At 32.2% G+C, this 15,111-nt stretch overlaps 2 protein-coding genes and 1 long non-coding RNA gene across 3 annotated transcripts; 2 read left to right on the top strand and 1 right to left on the bottom strand.

Annotated features, from left to right (window-relative positions):
- Positions 1-1,275: 1,275 nt before the first annotated feature.
- Positions 1,276-3,496, bottom strand: LOC132738198 (uncharacterized). The gene is made up of 3 exons (XR_009626829.1): positions 3,433-3,496; positions 2,071-2,159; positions 1,276-1,380 (listed from the first exon to the last, which is right to left on the bottom strand). It is a non-coding gene; the product is annotated as an uncharacterized LOC132738198 (long non-coding RNA).
- Positions 3,497-5,208: 1,712 nt separating this feature from the next.
- On the top strand, positions 5,209-7,668 carry LOC132738197 (uncharacterized). The gene has a single exon (XM_060725664.1). It carries the CDS (start codon positions 5,280-5,282, stop codon positions 7,050-7,052), a length of 1,773 nt encoding a protein of 590 aa, XP_060581647.1. The 5' UTR covers positions 5,209-5,279; the 3' UTR covers positions 7,053-7,668.
- A 5,152-nt stretch (positions 7,669-12,820) lies between these two features.
- Positions 12,821-14,676, top strand: LOC132738195 (uncharacterized). The gene has a single exon (XM_060725663.1). It carries the CDS (start codon positions 12,881-12,883, stop codon positions 14,672-14,674), a length of 1,794 nt encoding a protein of 597 aa, XP_060581646.1. The 5' UTR covers positions 12,821-12,880; the 3' UTR covers positions 14,675-14,676.
- The last annotated feature ends 435 nt before the right edge of the window (positions 14,677-15,111 follow it).

Here is a 15,111-nt window from a genome sequence, read left to right as displayed (position 1 = left end):
GACCACTAACTCCATCAAAGTTTATGTTTCTATCAATTATAAATAGCATCTGTCTAAAGAATAAGGTAAATACACCTGTAAAAATGTAAAAATCTATTTCTAACATTGGTGACCTTGACATTGGAAACATTGACCTTGACCCAAATGACCCCTTACTACATCCAAAGAAGGAGGACCCTTGGCATGTTTGTATTAAACTTAGACATCACATAAAATATAAAAGCTGTATGAGCAAAATTGTTGATATTTATTTTTTAAACCAGTGACCTTGACCTTGACCATAGAGACCGCTTACTCCACAAAAAATTAGAGGACCATCAAAGGTATCCACCTACTAAATATGAAAGATATCATTAAAGAAATTAAGCAATTAGGAGAAATTTAAGATAAATCCAACTTGCCGAAATAGGTTAACCAGACAAGGCCCTATTTTCAAAGTGAAAAAAGGGAAATAACTGGAAAAAAATATGGATGACACAGTTATATAATTTGGCAATATCATGTACTTTGTATTGGATAAGTAAGTGTGGAAATTATAAAGCCATTAGTATAGATAGAACTTAAGGAACTTAAATTTGCCGTTTTAGGTTAACCATTATTCATTTTCTAAGTGTTGAAAAGGGCAATAACTTGGTAAATATGAAAGCCAGAGTTATGTAACTTGCCCAGATCATGTACTTTGTATTGATTAGTAAGGGTGTAAACTTAGAAGCCATTGGTACAGGTAGAACTTAAGGAAAATCCAACTTGCCGTTCTAGGTTAACCTCGTACGGACAGACGAACAGACGGACGGACGGTTCAATCAATATATGCCCGGGGGCATAAAAAGGTTATAAAGAGCTGCCACATAATAAGTCAGCCTTTGTATATGCACACATAGTTCTTGGTATAAATGTGACAAGTATTCACAAATCTATAGCAATGTTCACTCACAACACATAATTATGAAAGAACATATAACAAATTTAACACTGAGTTATATAGAATGGCTGCTATATTATGATCAAGGCTGCAGTTATATGACAAACAGAGTGAAACTGACAAACAAACAGAAAGACTCACAGAGGAAGACCAAAACAATATGTTCGTCTGTTATTATAATCATTATAATCACACCAAAAACATGTCTCATACCCCTTCTATTTCCTGCACTGCCCATCACGCTGATAGAATGAGAGTGGATTGGGGCAACGGTTAAACATTGACTGGTTCAATACATTACTCCATGAACATGACAATACAAGAACAAAAGAAAATACATGAGCATGTACATACCTTGTCTTAAGTATCTTTTAACAATCAGTTCATTCTGCTGCTGATCTCGACCACCGATCACTAGAAAGTTCTCCGAACTTATAAACCATAAAAACTTCTCAAACCTGTAAAAACAAAACAATATAATTACTATATTACATTGGAACATTTTATTCACAAATAAAAGTTAAACATACAATTAAACTTGAATCTGATGCCACTACACATATTTCAGTTTATCTCCAGATTGTTTGATGCTTTTCTTACCTTTAGTGAACAGATTTATATGCAACTAAATTTGTAACGTAAAAAATCTTAAAAAGTTTTAAAATTAAGTAAACTGGAGCAAAACAAGTGGCTCAAAGTTTCCAAAATAATAGGAAATAGAATGCCAATGAACAATATTTTTAAATGTTTCAGGAAGAAATCAAAATGAGGGTTCCTATTCTAACAATAGCAATTCAGTTATGAAGGCCTCTTCCAGGAGAAATTGTATTCTATGATAAAGGCAAATGGTGTCCCTGTGTAACTATTTTCAATTTGTGGTCTTCATTCAAGAGGTCTTATATCAACTTCAGTTTACCTATCTTTTTAGCCCATAACTTACAGAATTTGTATAACTGGTTTCCTAACTTTGAATTTAAAAAGTCCATTCACAGTTTTAATGGATACAAAAAAGAGCTACCAGCAGTATAGTGCCTGGTCAGACTGTACAGATGAGCAATCTGGCCTGGCTCTTTATATCTGGTAAAGTCTAATCACCTCTGGTTCCATGAACTTAAGAGTTATCAATATCAATTGTTTTTTTGTCTTACCAGTGAGTTTTCCTGACTTTATTTATGGAAGCGGCTGTAGCTACATCCTTTAAAGTTTCCTTTGTCTTCTTCTCTGCTGATTTAAATGCCTAAAAATAAAAAAGCAGTTTACAGTTATGATTACTCCCTTTTTATTGAGGGAAAGTGGGGAAGGGGGAGGGTGTTTCAGTGTTTGGTTTTCCGTCACACCAACACAGTATAGGCCATATTGTAACTTTCCAGCTTAACTGGTGGAGGAACACTTCTGTACATAATTTTAGGACACAAAGGGGCACCTAAGCAGCACCACAAACACTCAGTCAGCTAGCTAAATAGCTATTCATATGTAAAATTCAATGACATTTGTGGGGAAAATGGAAAACAGCGATGAGAGGCAAGTGGTTTGAAGTCAACAGCCTTAATCCATCTGCCACAACCATCCCTTACCTTTTCTTCTCTTTTCAATAAATTTTGGCATTCTCAAAAACAAACAACACTCTATCTCTTAATATTTAAAATGGTGAATAGCAAATTGAAGGAAAAGCCTAATGAATACAGTTCTATGCAAATTGATGGACTGGATATCCACTGGGATGATGCAATTGCACTGGTTGACCTGGTTTACACAAAAGAACACGTTTTTTTGTGATTCTGTTTGTACAACTGCTGGGCTCAAAAAGTTTTCACTTCTAAAAATTGGAAATTTAGGTTCAATTTTGATTTTACTTATTTTCTAAACACTAAACTTACACAATAAGGATTAAGATTGCCAAATGCAAATAATTTTTTCACATTTGTGTACAAAAAGACATCATTCATAAGGGTTTAATTACTAACAGATTGGCAATCCATATCATTTGTTAGTCTACTTAATTTTACACCTGTAGATTAAAAAATTACCCTTGACCCCTGGATAAAATCAATTGTTTTCAGTTAGGATATCTTTTGCCTCAAATAAAAATTAAAGATATATGATACTCAAATTTGATATAAGAAAATTTTGGTTATTGCAATTGTAATTGGTAATTTTGGTTTTCTTTGTTAATGTAAAATAAATATGTTTTGACTTCACACAAAGTAGATATGTTTAAGATTCTGCACATTATAGGTGGTCACAATATAAATATATATACTCTCATTAATAAAAACTGACAGTTTTTTCAAGAAAATATCAACTTTACTTGTCCTGTAATAATGAAAGCAGATTCCCATACATAGTTTATTCATTCTTTTATTTAAATGAGACATGTTCAGTAAGAATTTCATAGATTGCAATAAATTTCTGTGATTAAAATATTTTACGTAAGGATGAGCATAGTATATCTTTAAACCTTGTACTCTATCATTAATTGAAACACAACTTGATGAAATGTTTATTTATACTTTTTGTGAGGCATCAACATTTTTCTGTTCCTTCACAGCGGCTTGCTTCTTCTTCTCAAAATATCTGTAAATATATAACATTTATATTTTAACTAAACAATTTTACCGAGCAGAAAGGTAATGTTCATATGCATACATTTCCAACCATGCCAAGGCCATTCTTAAACAATGACAAATAGGTTATTCTTAAACATACAGGTCATTTTATAACAATGACATACATATAATCAAAATAATTTTTTCAACTTAACCCTTTATCATGCTGGAACAGTAAGTGGTAAGCCTTTACCACCAGTATAGAGCTAGACTAGTCTGTAAATCCATGCAGTCAGACCAAACATTATACTACTGGCTTACTTCACATTTTCATCTTGATTTCCCCTAAAATTGATAATGGACAGTTCCAAAAATGGAAGCTGGACAAGTTCATTTAAAAAAATTCAGCAGACTAAGGGTTAATGTGTTTGAATCTTGAATACCTACTCTAGCTTCACAGTAACTTTTAATGGCTTGTCTAAATACAACAAATTCTTGTGTATATTTAGTTTAAACCGAGATCTTTTAAGAATGGCTATCCTCTTTTACTGTCCTTCAAAACTTTATTTCAATCAATAAAATAATGACATAATTGTCATCACCTTATTTCAGTAATAATTTAACTTAATATATAATTTATTAGGATTAACCCATTACTGAACTAAGTGATGATATATCCTAACACTTTATGGTACATTCAATACATGACTCAAATGACCAATACATCAAGAAAACACAAATTATCATTAAAGGTAGAACACCCCTAAAGGGCACTACAAAGAACTGTAAAATTGACAACATAGGACAGTTATATGTCTTAAAGGTCACCTGTATGGAAAATTTAAACCAAATTTACTGTGTGGTTTTTGAGTTATGGACATTTTTCTGAACTAAACTTTGCTATGAAAAGGGCTCTTTTTCAGAAATGAGGAAACTCTAAATAATCTATAACTAATATCATCACGTTGGATCTTGGGGTTTAGGTCCTGCACATGGCACATAATGGCTCATCTGTCAAGTTTTTTTAAAAAAATCTGATGCATGACAGAGTTATTGGCTGGACAAGATATTCTAACCTCTGACCTTTGAACACTAGTGTAGTAACAGGTTAACTCCTTATATTAATTAAATAGAAACTAACCCATTACTGCACTTAAGTGTTGAAGGTATTGCCCATGAAATACTGTCTCGTTATGCTGCATATTTGTGCTAAGTTATTTAAAAGTCCCTTGAAGCATGAATTTTGAGCAGAACAAGGTGTTCAAACACACATAAAATATATTTTTTATGGCGGGGTGATAAAAACTAAGTGACATTCAGGAAATAACCAATGTTAACCCTAAGGCCATGGTTTTTATAACCTTTGTAGTCTAAAGTAAACCACATTTTTTTCACATTAAAAAAGTACGTGCATAAGCTGTGGATTTACTTCTTTCTTTTTATTTACTTCTTTTATCTGGGCATTTAGTATTATTCCACTACATTATGATTGGCATGCATGTATAAACTTAAAACGTCGACGGTAAAATGATTTTACAACATGTATGAACTGACATTGTATTGATAACAAGAACAGATTTTAACTATAAACATTAACAAACTGATACAGGCTTATCAAACTATATTATGGTAAAATTAAACAAGCCCTTTGATCCCTCCTATGATCATTATCGTAATATAATTATATGACCTATATAATAACCTTCAAAACAATCGTAAAAATCCGTTGAAACACTAAATTATACTTAACTTTAAGGGAAAGGATATTATCAAAGAAATTCAAACAATCAGGAATTTTGTAAAAGAAAGAAATGGCATCATCAACACAAGACTCTGACGAAGTTAAAGAAATGTACTGTGAAGAATGTGAAAAACATGGTGATGGCTATACACCCGCGGTAGCTTTCTGTGTAGATTGTGTGGAATATAAATGTGTGACCTGTCAAAAATATCATAAGAGACAATCAAAAACTCACAAAATTCTAGATAGTGACAGTATGCCACAGGATTTCTATTTTGAGAAGTGTTCCACTCATCCTCAAATGCTGATAAAGTTTTACTGCTCTGAGTGCTGCATAGAAGCCTGCCAAGAATGCAAGGATAATGGGCATGTTAAATGTTGTGATGTGAATCATTTACCAACCATTGTGTCAGGCATACAACAGAGTGATCACTTCAAAGAATTTCAACAGAACTTGAATAACTTGTCTGCTGACATAAAAGATGCAGAAAAGCTGTTGAATGCCAAAAGTAAAGAAGTTGATAAACAAGAAGAAAAGGCAAATAAAGCATGTAAGGAGCACGCAGATCAACTTATAGCAGCCTACATACAACAACATCAAGATGTGATTGATGATTTTGATAAGACGGTAGAAGAGACCATTGCAAGGTTAAAGAAAGAAAGACTAGAACTAGATGAAGAGCTATCTGAAAAGGAGAGCAACTTTAAAAACAAGATAACAAAAGCTGAAATAGATATGAAAGAAGAGGTTGTAAGCACCAACACAAACTTTAAGCTACTCAAGTCAAAACATTTTAATTTGGTTGAAAATTTGAAGGCTCTTACTGCTGATCTAGAACAGGCCCAGAAACTAGGTCAAAACTGTAAACTTTTTATAAAATTGAAGTTCACAAAACAACTGTGTGAAAACATTCGCGAAAATAATGAACAAATTCAACAAGCCTATATAGACCGCTTTAAATGCAAAACCTACAACATTCAACCGACAGAACTGTCTCTAGAGAGTGATACAAGATTTTTCACACTTGAAAGATTATCAACTGTCGAAAGAAGAGTTGTTTTTAATTTTGATATCAACTGTAACATTGACATCATATCCTCTTTACTTGCTTTATCTGAAACTACACTTCTAATATTAGATTACAGGAAGTGTAGACAAGTCATATACAAACTAGGAACGTCACAGGCAATTTGTATTGATTACATAACATTTGAAACAAATCCATTTGATATTACAAAAGTTTCCGATTATAAAGTTGCTGTAACATTTCCAAATGAAAGAATGATCAGACTGATAACATTTTCAAAAGATATAAAAGTTTTAAATTTCACTGATATACAAGGAAATGATATTTATACTGGTATTGCCTATACTAATAACTGTTTTATAGTTTCATGTTTGGGTCCAGCTAGTGTTAAGATTCTAAGTATGTTAGGTGAAATAGTGAAAACATTTGACAAAAGTGATAATGGTCAGAACCTATTTATCGAGCCTTGGTACTTAACTGTCAGTCCTGACAATACAATGATATATATTTCTGATTGGGACAAACACTATGTGACCTGTCTGACCTTTGATGGTAAGGTAAAGGCCATCTACAAAGATGATCAACTGAAAACACCTCAACAAATTGTTGTTGATGAATATGGATCAGTATATGTATGTGGTTTTAACTCTTACAACATCCATCAATTAACAAGTGGCCTCACTAAAGTGAAGATCCTGGTAGATCAAAATGATAGACTACATCAACCAAGGAGTGTTGCATACTGTCCAAATATCATGAGATTGTTTGTCGGAATGCCAAATAACATAAAGATTTTCAATGTGTCAATAGAATGAACAATAACAACTCTAACACGTACACTCATGACTAACTATTCACAATACGCCTCGTATTCGGGTTGAATAAGGATCCTAACCCTAAACATGACTTAAATATGCACTGTACCGACAAGCCTAGCACGTGACTAAGTGTGTGTAAACAAACACACGGCTGCTGTTGTAAATATTACAATAAACTATGAAAATTGCAGGAATAAACATCTTGACCACATTCATTACTGATAAGCCCAACTATCAGATATCATTACAAAGATATCTCTAAGTTGTACTTGTCCTTTAATAATTTTTATTGCGTAAATTAACACTTTAAATGCAATTAAACCATTATGATTGTTATGTCTGGTCTGCAGATATTTCATGTTAATAACATAGAAAAACTTTTCTTTTTTTAACTTGTGGATAAAAGTTATGATTTATGTTTAAACAAAAGAGACATTCAGGATTAAATAAAATGGCACAAAATCTATAACTATCACATAACTGGTCAGATGTTTAAATCTTAAGTATTTATAGCAAGATTAAATTTGAAACGTTCTGACAAGAGAACTTTATATACTTTTTGAGCTATGTACATTTGTTTATCAACATAACTTTCAGACAAAGCTTTCTAAATCTATTGACCATGTTTTTAAGAAATTACATTTTATGAGGCGATATTCTAATAGAAATAAGTTTAAGAAAAATAAATTAATAAATTGATCAACATTTCAAACATTTTGGAAGGGGTTGATGAATCTGAAGGACAAATAAGTGTTAATGAATTAATCCAAGTTTCAATTTCACCGGTTTAAGTAACACAAATCAACAAAAAATTTATATATATAATGAAAATGAGTACAAATAAGATAAATGTATGTTAAATCAGAATAAGTACAGCTGTAGTCTACTTAAGTTCAGCATGTAATTTATTCATTCCCTTTAAATGATGCTGTTTAAGACTCACTTTTTTGATGACACCGTCTTTAGCTCACCTGACCACGAAGTGATCAAGGTGAGGTATAGTGGTGGGGCTATGTCCGGCGTGCGACGTCGTGCGTCGTCAACAATTGGGTTGTTTATACTCTAGCAGTCACAGTTTTGATTGGATCATCATCAAACTTTGTCAAAATGTTTGTCTGAATGAAATACAGGGCAAGTTCGAAGATGGGTTATCTCGGATCAAAACATAGGTCACAGGAGCTTAAAATAGAAATAGCTTGTTAACACTCTAGTGGCTACAGTTTTAATCTAAATGGCCTTGAAATTTGTCAATAATGTTGTTTTGATCATTTCTTGATTAAATTCGAATATGGGTCATCTCTGGTCAAAAACTAGGTCACAAGAGCTAAAAATAGATAAATTTTGTTAACACTATAGTGACTGCAGTTTTGATCGGAATATTCTGTAAATTTGTCAGGAAGGTTGTTTTGATGAATTCTATGACAAGTATGAAGATGGGTCATCTCAGGTTAAAACTAATAGGTCACAGGAGCTTAAAATAGAAAAAAAACTTGTTAACACTCTAGTGGCTGCAGTTTTGATCCAAATTTCCTGGAAATCAGTCAGGAAAATTGTTTTGATGATTTCTAGGTCATGTTTGAATATGGGATGTCTCCGGTCAAAAACTATGTCACAGGGACCAAAAGTAGAAAACAAATGTTAACACTCTAGTGGCTGCAGTTTTGATCCAAGTATTCTGGAAATTTGTCAGGAAGATTGATTTTATAATTTCTAGATCAGGTTTGAATATGAGTCGTCTCCTGTCAAAAACTAGGTCACAGGAGCTAAAAATAGAAATATCTTGTTAACACTCTAGTGGCTACTGCTTTGATCCAAATATCCTGAAAATTGGTCTGAAAACTTGTTTTGATGATTTCTAGGTCAAGTTCAGTATTGGATTACCTGGTGTTAAATACTAGGTCACACTGCCCACATATGGAAAAGCCTTGTTAATACTCTAATGGTAACATTTTGGACTCAATTCTCATCAAACTTGGTCAGGATGTTTTTCAAGTTAATTGCTTGGAGGAGTTCGAATATGAGTATCTCTGATGAAAAACTAAGTCACAAGAGCTAAAAATAGAAAATTTTGTGAACTCTCTAGAGTCTACTGTTGTTATTTAAATATCCTGGCAATTGGTCTGCAAATTTGTTTTGATAATTTCTAGGTCAAGTTTGAATATGGGTCACCTGGGGTCAAAATATAGGCCACAATGCCCAAATATCGAAAACCTTGTTAACAGACTAGAGGTCATTTTTCACTCAATCATCATCAAACTTGGTCAGGATGCTTGTCTAAGACATTTCTTGGATGTGGTTGATTGGTCAGGGGAGCGATGTAGGGCCATCTTGGCCCTCTTGTTTACAATTGACTTTAGATAAAGTTGCCAAGGAAGGTACTAAAAGATATTCAGTTGCAGTCACCATTCTACTTTGTCGCCATTAAATTCTATTATTAGGAAAGGCCCTTATCAAATTGTAGTAAATATAATAACTTTGTAGGTGATTATCATCTGATAATTATCCGATTTAGTTCAAAGATAAAATGGTTTTATTTAAATGTAATAAATTTAATAAATAAAATTATGGATATAATAAATATTAAAATTTGAGTCGGAAATCTATTATTATATGATCTAAATATAGCTGCAATATCATTGGTCTTAACAGTAGTCAACAGAATTTTTTATAAAAACATATTCACTGGGCGTAGTATCATATTCTCTGGCTGGATTGGATTTCCCCAGTCTAAAAATAGATTGAGACTCATAATCAATGACCATACACCGTATTCTGTTAATTACGTTGGTTAAATAAAAATAATTACTGCGTTTTGTTTTTGGTACATTTCTCGATTAAAATAACATTACATCACTATTATACTTAAAGGCTACATGGCAATGATCAGTATAAACTTGTATTACTTTTGTATGCGCAGCGTTCGCGTAGTCGTTGCACGCCTTTCAAGTGCGTCTTTTTTCCAGCGCTTGGACGAGGCAAAATGTGTACATGAATATAAGGTTGTACATTTGTGATTTTTCTTAGCCTATTCATATAATAAAACAATTATTGACCAGTGAGCCATTGAATATGATGTGATATTCACCGGCATATGACATATTGACCGAGGCGATAGCTAGTCAATAATTGTATAATGTTATTAATTATGTAGTGAGTATGGGCAGAATTTTGCTCATTATTATGTTATAATCTCTTCTAGAACAGGCTCCGAAATTAGGTCAAAACTGTGACTTTTATCGTAAATGGAGGGTCAGATTGAAACCTTCAACATTAATTGTGTCTAGATAGTGAAATCTTACAATTGAAAAGTATATTCATTCAGCTGTAGAAAGAAAAATTGTCTTAAGTTTTGTTAACAACTGTCATATTGTCCTACTTTACTTGTCCTATCTAAACCTACATTTCTAATTAGCATTAGCCAAGTCATATACAAACTAGAAAAGTCAAGGCAAACTTTTTGAATAAGGATACAAAAATTCAGATTATAAAGTTGCTGCAACATTTCCAAATGAAAGAATGATTGTTAATTTCAGAAAATATGAAAGTTTTAAGTAAAAATGAGATACCTTGAAAAGGTCTTTGTAGCAGTATTGCCTACAGGAATCACGCATGTAAGACACTCGATTCCTTATGATATATGGATCAACTTTTGTACGTTAGAAGGCCAGTTAGATACTCCGAGAAATAATTTAAAGGAAATACAATTTATTCAAATTATTTTCATTAAAATATCCGACAAAATATGGAAAAGGTTATGCAAAAACAATTGTTTTTAATTCATTTAATGATTTCTTACTTAACAGTTATAATACATATAATTATGTCCCATTTCAAAGAATTAATGTTTATAACGAAAATGCATGAATTGTGCATTGCTTTTTTCATCCTTACAATTTCAGTCAATTAATTAGTTTATTCTTCCCCGTGAAACATATGTATGCTTTACTGGCGGTGAATATTTATACATTTCTACTATAATGTTATATACTTAATTGACTTGTCTCTAATGCGAGGTTGCGATTATCTTATATTTAATGGCACTTACATTATGAAAAGGTAACAAATATATCAACCAATCAAGGTTGCAATTTGAAAATAAAACCTATATTTCATGTTTTCGACTAAGCGTATTTCGGGAATTATATTTAACAATGTATATTATGATCTGTGGAATTAAAGTTTTCATAACCGAAATATGATATACTTTCGTTTATTTTTACCATAAGAAATGAAAGTTAATTCACAAAATGCTGTATTCATAACGTTTCATTTGATTAAACAATTTGTTTTCTCTCATAATTGGAATGTAGTACGTGTTGCTTCAAAAGGCTTCAACAATTTATATTTTCGGCAACTTTTTGTACAAATCTTGAAAATACTTCATCTTTAAAATCTGGAACAAATCTTAAAATCAATGATAGTCTCTCTTAATCACTTTGTCTAAATATTTTGAATAAGCAAGCCGAAACACATCAGTCACGCTTTAAAAGTTTGTTTTTTTTTGCAACATTTTGTACAAATCTTGAAATTAATTCATATATGTAAGTCAATATTCGTCTCTCTTAATATCTTTGTCTAAATATTTTGAATGAGCAAGCCGAAACACATCAGTCACGCGTCGATGATGAGTAAATTATCATAGTTCAGTCATCAATGACGCGCTTTAATCCGAGCACGATAAACCTTCCGATGTATCCTAAACAAATGATTGAAGCTGGAGCTCATCAAGGTCTGGCACAATGCCAAGTTTAAAGAGATCATCAGGATTTGTAATAATGTAGTGTTTATATCTCTTTATACCCTCTTTAGTATTTCCTTCAGTAGTATACACACTGCATAAGTATATGAAGCCAAAGACGTTAACGCTCCCAAACGGACACCTTTACAACTACAATGAAGTATGCTATCTTTTAATCATTAACTCCGCTGTACTTATCTGAATGTTGGATAATTTAGTTAAATAAAGGCAAAAAAGAAAATCGACATAACATAATTTTAGTATTATCAACAACTTTAAGCTTTAAAAATTAAGTTAACCAACGTCAACACAGACTCGTCCACGTTACTTTTTTCTGCAAAAAATGTATTAATACCAATTTATAATCTTACCTGAAAAAGTCAATGCAAGTGTCAATATAGAACATAATTAATTTTGTTCTTTGTATGCACCTGTAATTTACAGTTAACATTTAAGTTGATATTTAGGTCACTTCTCCCCTTTCAGGTTTTCTTAGGGGTGATATGTTTTGCATTACCATTCAGTACCACATTTTTCGTTTGTTTCAACATCACAACACCAAACAACTTCATTTTAAGGTAAGTCTATGGAATGCCCTGCTTTATTTCTTGTTATTAAGCAAACATATAAGATCTTGGCATTGTAGTTTTCCTAAAAAGATTATATTTTTTCCATATTAGGTGTACATAATGCAAGTGACTCCATCAAACGGGCAAATAATTAAGCTAGCCGGATTGCTACCTCACATGAAAGAATCCAAAGTCCATAAGAGTCATGTATAATCAAGAAAAGCCACAAGTAGATTGATGTTACACATTAATGTCCAAACATGTCATTGATAACAAGGGCACAGATTTTAACTTAAAATGTTATCAAACTGATACAAATTATCGTGCAGCAAAATTAAACAAAACCTTTGTTACCTCACATGATCACTTATCATAACATATATGATCTACATAATAACCTTCGAACGATCTTTAAAATCCCTTACATTAAAAATTGTACTTTACTTCAAGGAAAACGATCTTATAACAAAAAATTGAGACGATAAGAAAGTTTCTAAACCTCTGAAAAAAGAAAAGAAATGACTGCTAATACCAGTGCATTAACAACACAAGACTCTTACGAAACTAAGGAAATGTACTGCGAAGAATGTGAAAAACATGGTGATGGCTATACACCTGCTGTAGCTTTTTGTGTAGATTGTGTGGAATATAAATGTGTGACCTGTCGTAAATATCATAAGAGACAATCAAAAACTCACAAAATTCAAAATTATGACAGCATGCCACAAGATTTCTATTTCGAAAAGTGTTCAACTCATACTCGACAACTGATCAAGTTTTACTGTTCTGTGTGTAGCAAAGAAGCCTGCCAAGAATGCAAGGATAATGAACATGTTAAATGTAGTGACGTGAACCATTTACCAATCCTTGCTTCAGGCATACAAAACAGTAATGACTTAAAAGATCTTCAACAGAACTTGGACAAATTGTATACCGACATAAAATACATAGAAAAACTGTTGGAAGCCAAAAGTGAAGTGGTAGATAAACAAGAGGAAAAGGCAATTGAAGCATGCAAGGATCACGTAGATAAACTGAAAGAAGCCTTCAAACAGCATCATCAAGATGTGATTCATGCTTTAGATAAGAAGATAGAAGAAACCATTGCAAGATTGAAGAAACAAAGGTTAGAACTAGTTCAAGAGTTATCTGAAAAGGAGAGAAAATTTAAAAACAAGATAACAAAAGCTGAAACAGGTATGAAAGAAGAAGTTGTTAGCTTAAACAAAGAATTTAAGGTTCTCCGGTCAGAACATTTTAATTTGGTTGAAAATTTGAAGGCTCTTACTGCTGATCTAGAACAAGCCCAGAAATTAGGTCAAAACTGTATATTGTTTATTAAATTAAAAATTACTGAACAACTTTGTGAAAATCTTCGTCAAAATTTGGATCAAATTCAGCAAACCTGCATACTGTACTTCAAACTAAAACCATCCAATATTCAACCAACAGAACTATCTCTAGAGAGTGAAACAAGATTTTTCACATTTAAAAAAGTGCATGCATCAGCTGTAGAAAGAAAATTTGTCTTTAATTTTGATATCAACTCTCCCACTGATCACATATCTTCGTTACTTGTCTTATCTGAACATACACTTATAAAATTATATTGGACAAAATGTTGTCTTGTCATATACAAACTAGAAAAGTCTCAAGCAAAATATATAGATGATATAAAATTTAATACAAGTCCATGGCATATAACAAAAATTTTAGATAATAAAGTTGCTGTAACATTTCAAAATGAAAGAATGATCAAAATCATAACATTTTCAAAATACATTAAAGTTTTAGATATTACTGAGATACCAGGGAATGGATATTGTACTGGTATTGCCTACATTATGAATCAACATCTTGTAGTTTCTTATTGGAATCCAGCTAGTATTAAGATTCTAAGTATGTCAGGTGAAATAGTGAAAACTTTTGACAACCAGGATTATGGTCAGGATATGTTTATAGAACCTTGGTATATAATTGTCAGTCCTGACAATCTGATTTATGTGTCTGATTGGTACAAACACACTGTGACCTGTCTGACCATTGAGGGTGAGGTGAAGGCTGTTTTCATAAATGATCAACTGAAAATACCTCGTCAACTTGCAGTAGATGAATATGGATCAATTTATGTTAGCGGAGCTAAATTTAAAAATATCCATCAACTATCAAGTGACCTAACTGAAGTGCAGATCTTGAGCAATAAAAGTCATGGATTAAATCAACCAGAGAGTGTTGCATTCTGCCAAAATACTAAAAGATTGTTTGTAGGAATGCCAAACAAAATTAAAGTTTTCCAAGTGTCACACGAATAAATAATTACAACTCTTACGCGGATATTCATCCACAAGCAGACATCCTACTGCTTATATTGCTGTAAAATAAGGGTCGTAGTTCTAAATACTTGACTTAAATATGGCACATGAAATTTTATTATATACAGTATTCATTAAAAATTGATTGTGCAGGAAGATATCAGCTAAAGGCACAGTGTATTTGTTGGATCCGTTCCTTGAATCAACAAGGAATTATCAAGTAATTACAATTTCCTTACTCAAGAAAACAACGACCTGTCCCAGGTGGAGTTTGGAGCCAGCAATCTTTAGATTACTAGTTCAACGTCATAACAACTCAGCAATGTAACATTGAATCTTGAAATATATTCAGCAGAAACATTATGTCAATGTTAGGTGCACATTTACTATGCATACAATTCAATGTATAAACTTACAACAATTAATTGAATAATGAA

This window comes from Ruditapes philippinarum, unplaced genomic scaffold (assembly GCF_026571515.1).
Source record: "Ruditapes philippinarum isolate M1 unplaced genomic scaffold, ASM2657151v2 ctg7430_1_1_1_1, whole genome shotgun sequence".
Taxonomy (NCBI): domain Eukaryota; kingdom Metazoa; phylum Mollusca; class Bivalvia; order Venerida; family Veneridae; genus Ruditapes; species Ruditapes philippinarum.
The sequence above is the reverse complement of the archived record's forward strand: the minus strand, read 5'-3'. Positions and strand labels throughout refer to the sequence as shown.

Coding starts and splice junctions, on each gene's coding strand:
- LOC132738197 (XM_060725664.1), top strand. CDS start 5,280: ATGGCATCATCAACACAAGACTCTGACGAAGTTAAAGAAATGTACTGT.
- LOC132738195 (XM_060725663.1), top strand. CDS start 12,881: ATGACTGCTAATACCAGTGCATTAACAACACAAGACTCTTACGAAACT.